An 18,089-nucleotide genomic window follows, 5' to 3' on the forward strand; every position below is an offset into this window, starting at 1 on the left:
TGGCATTAATAAAAAAAAAATATATATAAATATATAAAAAAAATAATATATATATATATAAAACTGCCATTATGACCTTGTTATTGTGTGTCTATCACACTTCTCTCTGATACCAGCCTCGCTGGTTCTGCACTGGCGTGAACGACTGGTTTTAAAGTAGTAACTATCAGAACATCTCGAGTCCACTACAGTCTCTCGCTGGAACTGCGCTGGACTATATTTGGGTTAGATCAGCTGTCCGGAAACAAACAGATTCAACAAACAAACAAACAAAAACACACACACACATTCAGCGAACGCAACACTCGGTCATTATGATTATCTTTAAGCTGTCAATCTCATTCCCTGAGCATGAATAGAAATCTCGAAACCTAAAATACCAGAGCTCGTGCTCATGCATGGTATCCCAGGACTGTCATATTTCAACACCCGAACCTGCTCCGTTTCTTTGAAACGCTTCTCTTACAGTAACGCGCTCATGCACGCGCGCGCGCGCCCTCTGTCGGGGCCGTAAACACACTCTCGGTTTCCCGGAAAACCACTGACTTCTCACGGACTGAACTCTGGCACTGGTGTGTTTAACACACAACTACTCTCATATAACTCACCTGTCGGGAGAACACACATTCATTATCGGCCTTTTATATTCACACTCAATAACGTTGGGCTAAAAAAATAACCCAAAGCTGTTCTACATGCACAGAGATGCCGTCATGCACAAACGTTGCTGCTGGTGATCGATGCATTAAAGGAGATACATTGATATAATGCATATAATTATATATTTACAAAATCTATATATAAAATCTACACATTTTCTGTCAGCCCAGGATGTGCACTGTATGGCCGTAATTAATTGCTGATTACCATGGTAATAATATATTTGTGCGAGTGTGTGTGTGTGTGTGTGTGTGTGTTGTGGTATGTCGAGGGCGTGTGTGTGTGTATGTTTATCCAAACTCAATTGTCTTCCGCACTCAGTTCGTCTATCTCATAACAGCGTGATTTCTCGGAAATCAGCCCGTCTGCGCCGTGCAGCGGCTGGCTCCCTCTGCGCATGCGCGAGCTCAGAGTGTGTGTCAGCGCGAGGGATTTTTCCCCACAAGGCGATATAAAAACGCGGCGCGCGCCTTCCTTCTGTACAGTAAGCGAGAGCTTATCGAGACTGGTTCACAGAGTGGATTGACGCCTTTACAGGATATATTCTTTCTTTTGCATTTCTCTGGTTTGGATACAACATCGGAATATACTGTAAGTGTCTATGATAATATCTTTTTAAAAAGTTTTTATTGCATTTATTGCTGTTGCTGGGAAATGTTTATGAGACAAATTTCACTACAATTGCGTATTTACTGGAAAATTAAATTAAGTTATATTCTGATTATTTAGATTTATATTTGCTAGTAATACTGCAAATTAAAGGGAATGTTCAGCACGCCGCAACAATGTTGCAAAACAACAACAATAGCATTAAAAGTAACCTTCTCAATTTGCTTATGCATTTGCAAATAATAGCTTAGAAAAAAAATAATAGCTTGTACAAAAAAAATACGCATTTTGCACAGTGAAATATGTCAGAGTAAACAAAGCGCTCGTTTCCTGGTCATGAACTCGTGCACGCGCCCCCTGCGCCTGTGAGCAGTGTGTGTGTGAGCAGTGAGTGTGAGCAGTGAGTGTGTGATCAGTGAGTGTGTGAGCAGTGAGTGTGTGAGCAGTGTGTGTGTGAGCAGTGAGTGTGAGCAGTGTGTGTGAGCAGTGTGTGAGCAGTGTGTGTGAGCAGTGTGTGTGTGAGTAGTGAGTGTGAGCAGTGTGTGTGAGCAGTGTGTGAGCAGTGTGTGTGAGCAGTGTGTGTGAGCAGTGAGTGTGTGAGCAGTGAGTGTGTGAGCAGTGTATGTGTGTGCAGTGTGTGTGATCAGTGAGTGTGTGATCAGTGAGTGTGTGAGCAGTGTGTGTGTGAGCAGTGTGTGAGAGGAGTGTGTGTGTGTGAGCAGTGTGTGTGTGAGCAGTGTGTGTGTGAGCAGTGTGTGTGTGAGCAGTGTGTGACACTCTCCTGTGTTCTGCTGCAGGAAACATGCCTGTGTCCAGAATGCGCATGCGTCCCTGGCTGGAGGGCCGGATCGACTCCAACAGCATCGCTGGACTCGTGTGGGTCAACAAGGTAAAGCAGTGTGAGACAGCGCTACATTACACATCTACATATCAGCAGCGTTCTCATGGATACATGCTTTCAGGAGGAGAAGATGTTCTCCATCCCGTGGAAACACGCCGCTCGCCACGGCTGGGAGATGGACAAAGACGCGTGTCTGTTCAAGCAGTGGGCCATCCACACAGGTGAGGGCGGACACACACACACACACACACACACACACACACACACACACACACACACCCACTCACGCACTCTCTCACTCACTACCACACACACACACACACACACACACACACACAGACACACACACACACAGACACACACACACACACTCCCGCACTCTCTCACTCACTACCACACACACACACACACACACACACACACACACACACACACACACACTCCCGCACTCTCTCACTCACTACCACACACTCTCTCTCAGACACACACACACACACATCAGACACACACACACACACGCTCAGATCCGTGAACTCACGCCGCTGTGGTTGTGTTCCTCAGGTAAATTCAGGGAGGGCCACACCTCTCCGGACCCCAAGACGTGGAAGGCGAACTTCCGGTGTGCGATGAACTCTCTGCCGGACATCGAGGAGGTGAAGGACCGCAGTGTGAACAAGGGCTGCGGCGCGGTCAGGGTGTACCGGATGCTGCCCGCGGTCTGCAAGAAGAAGGACAAGAGACCCAAGGGCCGAGACAGCCGGAGGAGGGCGAAGGTGAGCCGAGTCTCGAGCGCTAGTGAACCTGTGCACTGCTGTCCGACCGTCCACTGAACCTGTGTGTGTGTGTGTGTGTCTCAGGCTGCGTCTTCACATGTCAAGAAGGAGGAAGTAAGCGCAGATGAGATGCAGGAACCCACCATTGACAGCACAATCCTCAGTAAGAGACGCTACACTGAGTGTGAGACGAGTGTGAGACAAGTGTGTGACGAGTGTGTGACGAGTGTGAGACGAGTGTGAGACGAGTGTGAGACGTGTGTGAGACGAGTGTGAGACGTGTGTGAGACGACTGTGTGACGAGTGTGTGACGAGTGTGTGACGAGTGTGAGACGAGTGTGAGACGTGTGTGAGACGTGTGTGAGACGAGTGTGTGACGAGTGTGTGACGAGTGTGAGACGACTGTCTGACAAGTGTGTGACGACTGTCTGACAAGTGTGTGACGAGTGTGAGACGACTGTGTGACGAGTGTGAGACGACTCTGACAAGTGTGTGATGAGTGTGAGACGAGTGTGAGACGACTGTGTGACGACTGTGTGACGAGTGTGTGACGAGTGTGTGACGAGTGTGAGACGACTGTGAGACGAGAGTGAGACGAGTGTGTGACGAGTGTGTGACGAGAGTGAGACGACTGTGAGACGAGTGTGTGACGAGTGTGTGACGAGTGTGAGACGACTGTGTGACGAGTGTGTGACGAGTGTGAGACGACTGTGTGACGGTTGTGTGACGAGTGTGTGACGAGTGTGAGACGACTGTGTGACGAGTGTGTGACGAGTGTGTGACGAGAGTGAGACGACTGTGTGACGAGTGTGAGACGACTGTGTGACGAGTGTGTGACGAGTGTGAGACGACTGTGTGACGAGTGTGTGACGAGTGTGTGACGAGTGTGAGACGACTGTGAGACGAGAGTGAGACGAGTGTGAGACGACTGTGTGACGAGTGAGACGAGTGTGTGACGAGTGTGAGACGACTGTGTGACGAGTGAGACGAGTGTGTGACGAGTGTGAGACGACTGTGTGACGAGTGAGACGAGTGTGAGCTGAGAGTGTGTGAGAGTGTGTGACGAGTGTGTGACGAGAGTGAGACGAGAGTGTGAGACGAGAGTGAGACGAGAGTGTGTGACAAGTGTGTGACAAGTGTGAGACGAGTGTGTGACGAGTGTGTGACGAGAGTGAGACGAGAGTGTGAGACGAGAGTGAGACGAGAGTGTGTGACAAGTGTGTGACAAGTGTGAGACGAGTGTGTGACGAGTGTGTGACGAGAGTGAGACGAGAGTGTGAGACGAGAGTGAGACGAGAGTGTGTGACAAGTGTGTGACAAGTGTGAGACGAGTGAGACAAGTGTGAGACGACTGTGTGACGAGAGTGAGAAGACTGTGAGACGAGTGTGTGACGACTGTGTGACGAGTGTGTGACGAGAGTGAGACGACTGTGAGACGACTGTGTGACGAGTGTGTGACGAGTGTGTGACGAGAGTGAGACGACTGTGTGACGAGAGTGAGACGACTGTGAGACGAGTGTGTGACGAGAGTGAGACGAGAGTGAGACGACTGTGTGACGAGAGTGAGACGACTGTGTGACGAGAGTGAGACGAGTGTGTGAGCTGAGAGTGTGTGTGAGTGTGTGAGCTGAGAGTGAGACGAGTGTGTGAGCTGAGAGTGTGTGTGAGTGTGTGAGCTGAGAGTGAGACGAGTGTGTGAGCTGAGAGTGTGTGTGAGTGTGTGAGCTGAGAGTGAGACGAGTGTGTGAGCTTCAGTACTCATCCCCGCTCCTCTGTTTTCCAGCAGACTCCCCGAGCCCCGCGATGGACACTCATATCCCCGTGTGTGAGACGAGTGTGTGTGAGACGAGTGTGTGTGAGGAGGTGATCGGGCCTGACAGCTCCAGTGGCCTCTACACCAGCAAGTTCCAGGTGTCGCCGATGCACTCGACAGGTAACAAGCTCTCTCTGAGATCAGACTGAGATCAGACTGTTCCTCCAAACACACGAGCTGGTATTCACGGTTCTCTTCTGTTCTCTCCTCATCTCTCCATCCCTCATCTCTCCATCCCTCATCTCTCCATCCCTCATCTCTCCATCCCTCAGACCTGGAGGACTACGAAGCCATCATCGAGGTGAGTGTGAGATCCGCTGTGTGTGTTCATTGGCAGGAATACCTTGCTTTAGCGCCGGTTATTGGCAGATGTGTTGACTAGTCAGAAGCCAGTCGCTCACCAGTGTGCTTTGCTCTTGCAGCTCTCACGGCAACTGGAGCGTGACAGTTCACAGTGGCTTCAAGGTGGCGTCTTTGGAAAGGGGTTCCTGGGCAATGAAGTAGGCACAACTGAGTCTTTGAGTCCAGAGAGCCAGTGGAGTGTAAGTTCAGGTAAATGACAGAGAGCAGGATCAGTAGAAGAGCTCACGAGATGTGACTAAAGCTCACCAGTGTTCCTCATGTTCCTGCAGGAGAAGAGCTGGAGTTTCGTCTCTACACCGAACTGACCCCCGAGGAGCCGCTCTGCACATACACTGAGCTGGTGACCAGCAGCTCCGGCACACAGGTCATGTGTCCTCTCTGAGAACACACACACACACACACACTCATGGACAATGAACCTCGTACCTCATTCCTCAGGGATCCTCCCTGCCCTTCTTCTGGACATCTGCTGTTTTCCTCTGAACACCGTCCGTCACGTGGGACACACACGGACACACACGGACACACACGGACACACACGGGTCCTCTGGACATGACTGTGGCTTTGCTTCCACTTGTACAGTTTTCTGATCTCATGTAATGTGAAGTGGACAGGTTCCGTTATGTGCTCATGTCAAGGGGTTTCAGATATATACTCATACACACACACACACACACTCCATGTATCAAATGAAGCTGTTTGTTCGAGTATGGGATGGGGTTCTTCACTGTAAATATAATGTAAATATTTATTTGTAATAAAAAACAAAATGAATTTATTTGCTGTTGTTTGTGCTCATAGTTCCTTCAGAGAGTTTTTTATTTTTCCCATGATGAAAGTTTTGAAGAATTGACGGGATCGGTCATGTGACTGAACATCATCACACACACACACACACACACACACACACACACACACACACACACACACACACACACACACACACACACACACACACACACACACACACACACACACACACACACACACACAGAAAGTAGTAAAATAAAAAAATGAAGATATATGTGAATAAGACACACACATGAATCAACAAAATAAACACATTTATAAAGTAAATAAGATGATTGGAAAACACCACTTTAGTCTACTTCAAACCTTCATGTTTAACATTTCTTTGTAATAATTGTGAAATGGAGTGAGCATTATCAGTGTAGTCTCTGTGTTCTGTACCGTACGGAAACTCAACATAACAAGGTCTCTGTAAAGTGAGTATTCGGAAAGTTTACTGGCCCAATACTTGTTGCTCATTTTATAGTTTGTGAAAGTAGACTTTGAAGAATATGTAAACTATTAGGTTAGTAGTTTTCTTTATAAATCAATATTTTCAAACAGTGTAAGTTTATGACAGAAAATATGTGAAAAAATAGATTTAATAGACTTCTTAATCAAGAGTAAACACAACTACAAGCCAGGAATACTTCATTATACTTTTCATAATATCTGGATCAAAAGATTGAGTACAAGTATTGGCCAAATATTCTTCTTCTGTCAGTTTAACCCAAGTATTTTAAGTGCATTTTTTAATTTTAAAAATAAGTCTTATTTTTCCCAGACAGCAACATAGATCCGTATTGGGAACACAGGGATCCTCCACGGCCGACACTGGGTTAGTTTAAGAGAAGTATGCTAACAGCACTTGAATAAACTTTTGGGGGTGTCATATTCAATATTACATTTAAAGTTACTATATGTTAAATGTTCTAAACTGAAATCATTGAGAAGACTTGGAAAAACTGTCCTATAAACCAGAATTCATATGTTGAAATATATGACAGACGAGTTTCACTAATAATGACATTAAAGCATATTATATTTTCAAAATGTATGTTTTCCCACAAGGGTCTGCATATCCGGTAGGGTCAAAAGTTAGGAAACATTCAAATTTTGTAATGTTTCTGAAAGAGTCTCTTCTACTCAATAAAGCTGCATTTATTTGATCAAAACTACAGTTATTACAATGTTACACTCTAAAAAATGCTGGGTTGTTTCAACCCAAATTTGGGTAAAATATGGACAAACCCAGCCGTTGGGTTACATTTTTTAATTAAAAATGTTAACCCGATGGCTGGGTTCGTCCATATTTTAAATTTTTTTTATTACAATTTAAAAGAGCAGTTTTCTATGGGAATATATAGTAACATCTTATGTTTCAGGATTCTTTGATGAATATAAAGTTCAATTAGGAATAAATTGCACTTTACTGGTGGAATACTATCTCACTGTCTTTACTGTATTTCTGATCAAATGAACCCAACCTCAGCGAGCAGAAGAGATTATTACAGATACTCTTTTGACAAGTCAGTATATGAGTTGATGTGAGTGAACTTCCCTTCAGAAGACTCGGGATAAACCACTGCTTCAGTTTTACATCCGTTCTGGCACTTGAAAGTTTGAGACTGACTATCCCAGTGTCAATTCTTCACTAATCCAGCTTGGTCTACAGAACAGGAGTTTGCACGTGTCTGTAAGTTATGGTGACCAGACAGTATTCCACAACCTTCCTCGGTCTGGAGCGGTATCGCTGTAACTCTGTTATGCTGAGATGAAGAGAGTTCCAGTCATTATTCAGTGAAATCACAAAGCTTTTATTGTTTTTCTTTGTTCAGGAACAGAACATTAGAGTCTCATTCATCAGGTCACTTTGGATAAAAGCATCAAGTAAATGCAATAAAACACACACACTAAACTAGTAACATTATTCCCAGTGAAGCTGTTGGACATGAGAACGGATGGACCGAGTTCTGGGCCGATGATGACGGGCCGTTTCTTCGTCTCCGGTGGGAAACCTCGTCCCCTGAAACACAAAGGAAAAGAGAAAGAGTGAGTAACGCTTCCTCACACTGGTTACACTGGGAGGACTCGGGTGTTCTGGGCGAACGCCTTCTGCACATGACATTGGCCTGGATCTGCAGGACACGTGGAGCTCACGGTTTCTGTTCCCAAACCGCTTGTCTTCATCTTGAGGAAGTGTGTTCTGGTTTAGACTCGTAGGACAGCATACCAGCGACTAAACCACCGGCATCTCTGGCACTGACTTTATCTGTTCATTTTCAGGAAACACACAGAAGCCCTACACACTCCCGCCGCTATAGGATCTCCTCCGAGCGCTTGGTCTGTTCTAATCTTACGACCAGTCTCTCGTCACACACACATGTGCTTCGGTTATTGTGATCACAGCCAAAACACAAGAGCGTTTCCACAACACCGCACACTCGATCATTATGATTTCTGTATGTTTGCACAGTATGCCAGAGCCGCGATGTTCCCTCCGACCAGAGTCAGTGCGTTACACACATTCGGCACGCAGCGCGTCTGACGCCGTCTATTCCAATGTTGCTTTTTTCTGTATTAATGTAGTGTGTGTGTGTGTGTATGCGCACGTGTGTGTGTGCGCACGTGTGTGTGTGTGTGTGTGTGTGCTCTGGTCAGTACTTTTCTTAATATTTCTACTGCATTCAGTGCAAGATCTACAGATTCTGAACAAATCACGCACACACGTTTAACACACTTACGCAGAGAGAAATAAAGATTGCGACTTCCCTTCATTAATCTACTGTGTTCATGATCAAGCTCACTGCGGTGTCACTATCTCTATGACAGAAGATATTGACTGAACTGTTGATCTGTGTGGACTCCTCCAGTAAGTGATGCTCACCTGAAGCCCAGATGATGAAGTCTCACAGCCTGGTGATAAACGCAGTTAACAGGATTCTGGGTGATCCTGGTTACTGTTGCTACGGGCCTGTAGTTATGACTGTTGTTATATTAGTGTTTGGCTTCAGCTTATTGTTGTCTGTGTTTCTCTTTGTCACGCGTTTGGTTTTTCAGGTCAGGGCAGAAAAGCGATTAAAGCTTTGGACTCGTCCAGCCAGTCCAGCAGCCACACATACATGACGTACACTACACTGGTTTATATGTTTGGTATTATGTAAGTATTTACACATCCAACACTATCTGAGCTGCTGTGGTCTGAGGCATTGGCTCCCTATTAAACATCAACAAATCACGTCATATGCTCTCAATGAATAATGCAGAACAGTTAGTTGATGCGTTCATGACCTCAAGGCTAGATTATTGTAATGCTCTACTGGGTGGTTGCCCTGCACGCTTAACAAACAAACTACAGCTAGTTCAAAACGCAGCCGCTCGAGTTCTTACCAGAACCAGGAAGTATGACCATATTAGCCCCGTTCTGTCAACACTGCATTGGCTGCCTATTAAACATCGTATACATTTTTAAATATTGCTGATCACTTACAAAGCACTAAATGGTTTAGCTCCGCAGTACTTGAGCGAGATTAAAGACACGTCTCTTTGGCCTGGCGTACTCCTGTGAAGGCCTCGGCACTGATCCTCAGCAGAGACTAAAGCACACACACACACACACACACACACTCCTGATCCCGATCTGACCTCTGACCTGTAATGCTGACTGAATCATAATCACACACTGTTCGTCGCGAGCAGAACTGAGCGACTGAGTCTGGTTTCTTACGAGGGTTTTCCTCTATTCCGTCACTGATGGAGTTTGTGTTCTTCACTGCCGCCTCTGGCTTCATTAGTTGTGAACTTGTGGACACTGAATATTCAACAGAATTATTGATCTGAGAACTGACTGAACTGATGATCACATCACTGTTTTCTCCAGAACTGATTCATAGAGGATTTGATATCAGTCCATAATTGATGATCTTTACAACGAAACTACAGGTGCTGGTCATATAATTAGAATATCATCAAAAAGTTGATTTATTTCAGTAATTCAACTTAAAAGGTGAAACTAATATATTATATAGACTCATTACAAGCAAAGTGAGATATTTCAAGCCTTTATTTATTATCATTTTGATGATTATGGCTTACAGCTTATGAAACCCACAAAATCCAAATCCCAGAAAATGCCACAGACTGACCGACTCCATAACGCCACAAACTGACCGACTCCATCACACCACAGACTGACCGACTCCATCACGCCACAGACTGACCGACTCCATCACGCCACAGACTGACCGACTCCATCAGACTGACCGACTCCATCACGCCACAGACTGACCGACTCCATCACGCCACAGACTGACCGACTCCATCACGCCACAGACTGACCGACTCCATCACGCCACAGACTGACCGACTCCATCACGCCACAGACTGACTGACTCCATCACGCCGCAGACTGACTGACTCCATCACGCCACAGACTGACCGACTCCATCACACCACAGACTGACCGACTCCATCACGCCACAGACTGACCGACTCCATCACGCCACAGACTGATCGACTCCATCACGCCACAGACTGACCGATCTCATCACGCCACAGACTGACCGACTCCATCACGCCACAGACTGACCGACTCCATCACGCCACAGACTGATCGACTCCATCACGCCACAGACTGACCGACTCCATCAGACTGACCGACTCCATCACGCCACAGACTGACCGACTCCATCACGCCACAGTCTGACCGACTCCATCACGCCACAGACTGATCGACTCCACCACGCCACAGACTGACCGACTCCATCACGCCGCAGACTGACCGACTCCATCACGCCGCAGACTGACCGACTCCATCACGCCACAGACTGACCGACTCCATCACGCCACAGACTGACCGATCTCATCACGCCACAGACTGACCGACTCCATCACGCCACAGACTGATCGACTCCATCACGCCACAGACTGACCGATCTCATCACGCCACAGACTGACCGACTCCATCACGCCACAGACTGATCGACTCCATCACGCCACAGACTGACCGATCTCATCACGCCACAGACTGACCGACTGCATCACGCCACAGACTGACCGACTCCATCACGCCACAGACTGACCGACTCCATCACGCCACAGACTGACCGACTCCATCATGCCACAGACTGACCGACTCCATCACACCACAGACTGACCGACTCCATCACGCCACAGACTGACCGACTCCATCACGCCACAGACTGACCGACTCCATCACGCCACAGACTGACCGACTCCATCACGCCACAGACTGACCGACTCCATCACGCCACAGACTGATCGACTCCATCACGCCACAGACTGACCGGTCTCATCACGCCACAGACTGACCGACTGCATCACGCCACAGACTGACCGACTCCATCACGCCACAGACTGACCGACTCCATCACGCCACAGACTGACCGACTCCATCACGCCACAGACTGACCGACTCCATCACGCCACAGACTGACCGACTCCATCACACCACAGACTGACCGACTCCATCACGCCACAGACTGACCGACTCCATCACGCCACAGACTGACCGATCTCATCACGCCACAGACTGACCGATCTCATCACGCCACAGACTGACCGATCTCATCACGCCACAGACTGACCGACTCCATCACGCCGCAGACTGACCGACTCCATCACGCCGACTGACCGATCTCATCACGCCACAGACTGACCGATCTCATCACGCCACAGACTGACCGACTGCATCACGCCACAGACTGACCGACTCCATCACGCCACAGACTGATCGACTCCATCACGCCACAGACTGACCGACTCCATCATGCCACAGACTGACCGACTCCATCACGGCGCAGACTGACCGACTGCATCACGCCACAGACTGACCGACTCCATCACGCCACAGACTGACCGACTCCATCACGCCACAGACTGACCGACTCCATCACGCCGCAGACTGACCGACTCCATCACGCCACAGACTGACCAACTCCATCACGCCACAGACTGACCGACTCCATCACGCCACAGACTGACCGACTCCATCACGCCGCAGACTGACCGACTCCATCACGCCGCAGACTGACCGACTCCATCACGCCGCAGACTGACCGACTCCATCACGCCACAGACTGACCGACTCCATCACGCCACAGACTGACCGACTCCATCACACCACAGACTGACCGACTCCATCACGCCACAGACTGACCGACTCCATCACGCCGCAGACTGACCGACTCCATCACGCCACAGACTGACCGACTCCATCACGCCATAGACTGATCGACTCCATCACGCCACAGACTGACCGATCTCATCACGCCACAGACTGACCGACTGCATCACGCCACAGACTGACCGACTCCATCACGCCAACTGACCGATCTCATCACGCCACAGACTGACCGACTCCATCACGCCGTTCATTACTCTACGCTGTCCTCAATCAGGTTTACTCTACGCTGTTCTCGATCAGGTTTACTCTACGCTGTCCTCGATCAGGTTTACTCTACGCTGTCCTCGATCAGGTTTACTCTACGCTGTCCTCGATCAGGTTTACTCTACGCTGTCCTCGATCAGGTTTACTCTACGCTGTCCTCGATCAGGTTTACTCTACGCTGTTCTCAATCAGGATTACTCTATGCTGTCCTCGATCAGGTTTACTCTACGCTGTTCTCAATCAGGATTACTCTACGCTGTCCTCGATCAGGTTTACTCTACGCTGTCCTCGATCAGGTTTACTCTACGCTGTCCTCGATCAGGTTTACTCTACGCTGTCCTCGATCAGGTTTACTCTACGCTGTCCTCGATCAGGTTTACTCTACGCTGTCCTCGATCAGGTTTACTCTACGCTGTCCTCGATCAGGTTTACTCTACGCTGTCCTCGATCAGGTTTACTCTACGCTGTCCTCGATCAGGTTTACTCTACGCTGTTCTCGATCAGGTTTACTCTACGCTGTCCTCGATCAGGTTTACTCTACGCTGTCCTCGATCAGGTTTACTCTACGCTGTCCTCGATCAGGTTTACTCTACGCTGTCCTCGATCAGGTTTACTCTACGCTGTCCTCGATCAGGTTTACTCTACGCTGTCCTCGATCAGGTTTACTCTACGCTGTCCTCGATCAGGTTTACTCTACGCTGTCCTCGATCAGGTTTACTCTACGCTGTCCTCGATCAGGTTTACTCTACGCTGTCCTCGATCAGGTTTACTCTACGCTGTCCTCGATCAGGTTTACTCTGCGCTGTTCTCGATCAGGTTTACTCTACGCTGTTCTCGATCAGGTTTACTCTACGCTTTCCTCGATCAGGTTTACTCTACGCTGTCCTCGATCAGGTTTACTCTACGCTGTTCTCGATCAGGTTTACTCTACGCTGTTCTCGATCAGGTTTACTCTACGCTGTCCTCGATCAGGTTTACTCTGCGCTGTTCTCGATCAGGTTTACTCTACGCTGTCCTCGATCAGGTTTACTCTGCGCTGTCCTCGATCAGGTTTACTCTGCGCTGTCCTCGATCAGGTTTACTCTATGCTGTCCTCGATCAGGTTTACTCTGCGCTGTCCTCGATCAGGTTTACTCTATGCTGTCCTCGATCAGGTTTACTCTGCGCTGTCCTCGATCAGGTTTACTCTATGCTGTCCTCGATCAGGTTTACTCTGCGCTGTCCTCGATCAGGTTTACTCTGCGCTGTCCTCGATCAGGTTTACTCTATGCTGTCCTCGATCAGGTTTACTCTGCGCTGTCCTCGATCAGGTTTACTCTATGCTGTCCTCGATCAGGTTTACTCTGCACTGTCCTCGATCAGGTTTACTCTATGCTGTCCTCGATCAGGTTTACTCTGCGCTGTCCTCGATCAGGTTTACTCTATGCTGTCCTCGATCAGGTTTACTCTGCGCTGTCCTCGATCAGGTTTACTCTATGCTGTCCTCGATCAGGTTTACTCTGCGCTGTCCTCGATCAGGTTTACTCTATGCTGTCCTCGATCAGGTTTACTCTGCGCTGTCCTCGATCAGGTTTACTCTATGCTGTCCTCGATCAGGTTTACTCTGCGCTGTCCTCGATCAGGTTTACTCTATGCTGTCCTCGATCAGGTTTACTCTGCGCTGTCCTCGATCAGGTTTACTCTATGCTGTCCTCGATCAGGTTTACTCTGCGCTGTCCTCGATCAGGTTTACTCTATGCTGTCCTCGATCAGGTTTACTCTGCGCTGTCCTCGATCAGGTTTACTCTACGCTGTCCTCGATCAGGTTTACTCTACGCTGTCCTCGATCAGGTTTACTCTACGCTGTCCTCGATCAGGTTTACTCTACGCTGTCCTCGATCAGGTTTACTCTACGCTGTCCTCGATCAGGTTTACTCTATGCTGTCCTCGATCAGGTTTACTCTATGCTGTCCTCGATCAGGTTTACTCTGCGCTGTCCTCGATCAGGTTTACTCTACGCTGTCCTCGATCAGGTTTACTCTACGCTGTCCTCGATCAGGTTTACTCTACGCTGTCCTCGATCAGGTTTACTCTACGCTGTCCTCGATCAGGTTTACTCTGCGCTGTCCTCGATCAGGTTTACTCTACGCTGTCCTCGATCAGGTTTACTCTACGCTGTCCTCGATCAGGTTTACTCTGCGCTGTCCTCGATCAGGTTTACTCTGCGCTGTCCTCGATCAGGTTTACTCTATGCTGTCCTCGATCAGGTTTACTCTACGCTGTCCTCGATCAGGTTTACTCTACGCTGTCCTCGATCAGGTTTACTCTGCGCTGTCCTCGATCAGGTTTACTCTATGCTGTCCTCGATCAGGTTTACTCTGCGCTGTCCTCGATCAGGTTTACTCTACGCTGTCCTCGATCAGGTTTACTCTACGCTGTCCTCGATCAGGTTTACTCTACGCTGTCCTCGATCAGGTTTACTCTACGCTGTTCTCGATCAGGTTTACTCTACGCTGTCCTCGATCAGGTTTACTCTACGCTGTCCTCGATCAGGTTTACTCTACGCTGTCCTCGATCAGGTTTACTCTACGCTGTCCTCGATCAGGTTTACTCTACGCTGTCCTCGATCAGGTTTACTCTACGCTGTCCTCGATCAGGTTTACTCTACGCTGTCCTCGATCAGGTTTACTCTACGCTGTCCTCGATCAGGTTTACTCTGCGCTGTCCTCGATCAGGTTTACTCTGCACTGTCCTCGATCAGGTTTACTCTACGCTGTCCTCGATCAGGTTTACTCTACGCTGTCCTCGATCAGGTTTACTCTACGCTGTCCTCGATCAGGTTTACTCTACGCTGTCCTCGATCAGGTTTACTCTACGCTGTCCTCGATCAGGTTTACTCTGCGCTGTCCTCGATCAGGTTTACTCTACGCTGTCCTCGATCAGGTTTACTCTACGCTGTCCTCGATCAGGTTTACTCTACGCTGTCCTCGATCAGGTTTACTCTACGCTGTCCTCGATCAGGTTTACTCTACGCTGTCCTCGATCAGGTTTACTCTACGCTGTCCTCGATCAGGTTTACTCTACGCTGTCCTCGATCAGGTTTACTCTACGCTGTCCTCGATCAGGTTTACTCTACGCTGTCCTCGATCAGGTTTACTCTACGCTGTCCTCGATCAGGTTTACTCTACGCTGTCCTCGATCAGGTTTACTCTGCACTGTCCTCGATCAGGTTTACTCTACGCTGTCCTCGATCAGGTTTACTCTACGCTGTCCTCGATCAGGTTTACTCTACGCTGTCCTCGATCAGGTTTACTCTACGCTGTCCTCGATCAGGTTTACTCTACGCTGTCCTCGATCAGGTTTACTCTGCGCTGTCCTCGATCAGGTTTACTCTGCGCTGTCCTCGATCAGGTTTACTCTACGCTGTCCTCGATCAGGTTTACTCTACGCTGTCCTCGATCAGGTTTACTCTGCACTGTCCTCGATCAGGTTTACTCTACGCTGTCCTCGATCAGGTTTACTCTGCACTGTCCTCGATCAGGTTTACTCTACGCTGTCCTCGATCAGGTTTACTCTGCACTGTCCTCGATCAGGTTTACTCTACGCTGTCCTCGATCAGGTTTACTCTACGCTGTCCTCGATCAGGTTTACTCTACGCTGTCCTCGATCAGGTTTACTCTGCGCTGTCCTCGATCAGGTTTACTCTATGCTGTCCTCGATCAGGTTTACTCTACGCTGTCCTCGATCAGGTTTACTCTACGCTGTCCTCGATCAGGTTTACTCTGCGCTGTCCTCGATCAGGTTTACTCTACGCTGTCCTCGATCAGGTTTACTCTGCACTGTCCTCGATCAGGTTTACTCTACGCTGTCCTCGATCAGGTTTACTCTACGCTGTCCTCGATCAGGTTTACTCTACGCTGTGCTTGTTTAAGTCTGAGATGAAGATGATGTGGTGTTGGTGTTCCTGCTGCCAGAGTTCCCCAAGTAAATCTTCTAGCATATGCAGACGATGCTACTCTGATAATCAGAAATTCAAATGATATTGATAATGTCATTTCATGTTTTCATGAATATTTTTCAGAAAGCGATACATCTGCACACATAAATTGGGAAAAATGTGCTTCTTTGTTAATGGGAGATTGGCGTAGTTCAGGACCTAATTTGCCAATGCACTGTAAATGGGCACGGGATGGGTTAAAAGTTCTTGGCATTTATTTTGGAACCGACCAGTACATGAAGAAGAACTGAGTGGTTGACCGGGTTATGTGTAATATTCAAAAGTGGAAGTGGATTCTGCCACAGCTTTCATATCGAGAGAGATGGTGATTAATAATCTGTCCGCTTCAATGCTGTGGCGTAAGGTTATAGAGTTAGATCCCCTAAAGAACTGCTTTTAAAGCTTTAGGAATGTCCATCATTGGCTTCCTCCTGGACGGCTTTATCTTCCCGTCGCAGAGGGAGGTCAAGGCCTCATGATGAATCTAACATTGCAGCAATGAGACTCCAAACAGTGGCTCAGTGGTTCATGTAGGTTGTCTACAAACCGGAAGGTTGGTGGTTCAATCCCGGTTCCACCTGACCAAGTGTCGAGGTGTCCATGAGCAAGACACCTAACCCCAGCGGACCCCTAACCCCCACTTCTCCCGACACACACACACACCAAACCCCAGCTGAGCTGGATGAGCTTGCATGGCTGACACCGCCGTCGGTGTGTGAATGAGTGAAAGTGAGGCAACATGTAAAGCGCTTTGGTGGCCATGGGTCTGTTAAAGCGCTATATAAATGCAGTCCATGTATCGTGTTTGTGCTACATCGGCACACTTTGGAAAAAAACAAAGGAGAAAAAACTCAGTCCTCGGCAGAGTACATGTGCACCAGAAGGAAGGTTAATAAAGCCTGGCAGTGTCCTGATTGGCTCGAGATCGGGTGGGTGGAGCTGGAAGTTAACAGGTAAGACGGGTGAGGTGCTTACAGACACACACTTTTCAACAGCTACAAACTACTTTGTGTCTAAATTGAATGAAGTGGTTTTACCTGAATGTTATTTTGTGAGTGTTCAAGGCTGGTTCCACTTTTTGTACTTTTGGAAAAACTAATTATGAAATTGGGTTTTTCTTTTACAAACACCCTTTTTATTTTTAGTTGCAAGTATAATGTCATGGTGTATGAACAGTGTGTGCTTGCCAATGTTTAATGCGCCCATCCAAGTTAGCAATCCTGAAAACACATCACTGTAAAAATGCTGGTCAAGATGTTGATTTGTTGTTTCTTTTTAAATCATTGGTTGAATTTAGGGTTGCTATTGAATTTGCATATTACAAACAAACTGATAATGAACCTTTTTTTACAATGAGGTGGGGCGTGAGAGATCCTTTAGTGACAATTAGTGAGTGTGGAAGTCTGTTTTTTAATGTTTTTTTATTATTTATTTCTGTGTGTTTTGTATACTAGCTCTGTAATGTTCTGGAAAATGGGGTAAATCCAGAATGAAGAGCTTAATTTAGCCATGAAGTTTAAGATTGAGGATTTTCATTGTTATTTCTGCTAGCTCAGATTCGATGAAGTGTTTTGGTGGTGGACAAGAGGGTCACGTGAGAAGAGTGCAGATCAGATCGATGAAATCGAACCAGTCTAGCTTCTTTTTTTTTCTTTTTTTTATGTTTGTTACTGGTGTGCTCATATTACCTTTTTATGGGTAGGATAAGATTGGACACACTTCATTTAAATGGTGCACGGCAACTGTGCCGTCAGTACACTCTCAATGTATCCAAAGACATTTCCAATGTCATCAATGAAAACCTTACAGATTATAATAGTGAGGAAACCCAGGACATATCGAGCTCCTCAAAGTG

General features: G+C 47.7%; 1 protein-coding gene and 1 long non-coding RNA gene across 6 annotated transcripts in view; one reads left to right on the forward strand and one right to left on the reverse strand.

Moving 5' to 3' along the window:
• The first annotated feature begins 973 nt into the window (after positions 1-973).
• On the forward strand, positions 974-5,837 carry irf1b (interferon regulatory factor 1b). Of its 4 annotated transcripts, none has more exons than XM_079585362.1 (9): positions 974-1,251; positions 2,067-2,158; positions 2,232-2,331; positions 2,672-2,883; positions 2,968-3,046; positions 4,667-4,816; positions 4,969-4,997; positions 5,119-5,248; positions 5,329-5,837. In XM_079585362.1, exons 2-9 carry the CDS (start codon positions 2,072-2,074, stop codon positions 5,439-5,441), a joined length of 900 nt encoding a protein of 299 aa, XP_079441488.1. In that variant the 5' UTR covers positions 974-1,251; positions 2,067-2,071; the 3' UTR covers positions 5,442-5,837. The 4 variants fall into 4 exon arrangements, with proteins under 4 accessions (XP_079441488.1, XP_079441490.1, XP_079441489.1 ...); XM_079585364.1 differs by having other exon boundaries at positions 1,114-1,251; positions 5,119-5,238; XM_079585363.1 differs by having other exon boundaries at positions 1,114-1,251; positions 4,670-4,816.
• Positions 5,838-6,241: 404 nt separating this feature from the next.
• Positions 6,242-18,089, reverse strand: part of LOC306984587 — a 51,809-nt gene continuing 39,961 nt past the window's right edge. Inside the window, exons 3-4 of one of the 2 annotated variants that reach the window (XR_013794564.1) lie at positions 7,762-7,875; positions 6,242-7,618 (exon numbers count right to left, since the gene is read on the reverse strand). This is a non-coding gene — a long non-coding RNA (uncharacterized lncRNA). Of the gene's footprint in view, positions 7,619-7,650; positions 7,876-18,089 lie in introns of those variants that run through there. The other variant, XR_013794565.1, reaches the window with a different exon arrangement.

This window comes from Phoxinus phoxinus (assembly GCF_949152265.1).
Source record: "Phoxinus phoxinus genome assembly, chromosome: 17".
NCBI lineage: Eukaryota > Metazoa > Chordata > Actinopteri > Cypriniformes > Leuciscidae > Phoxinus > Phoxinus phoxinus.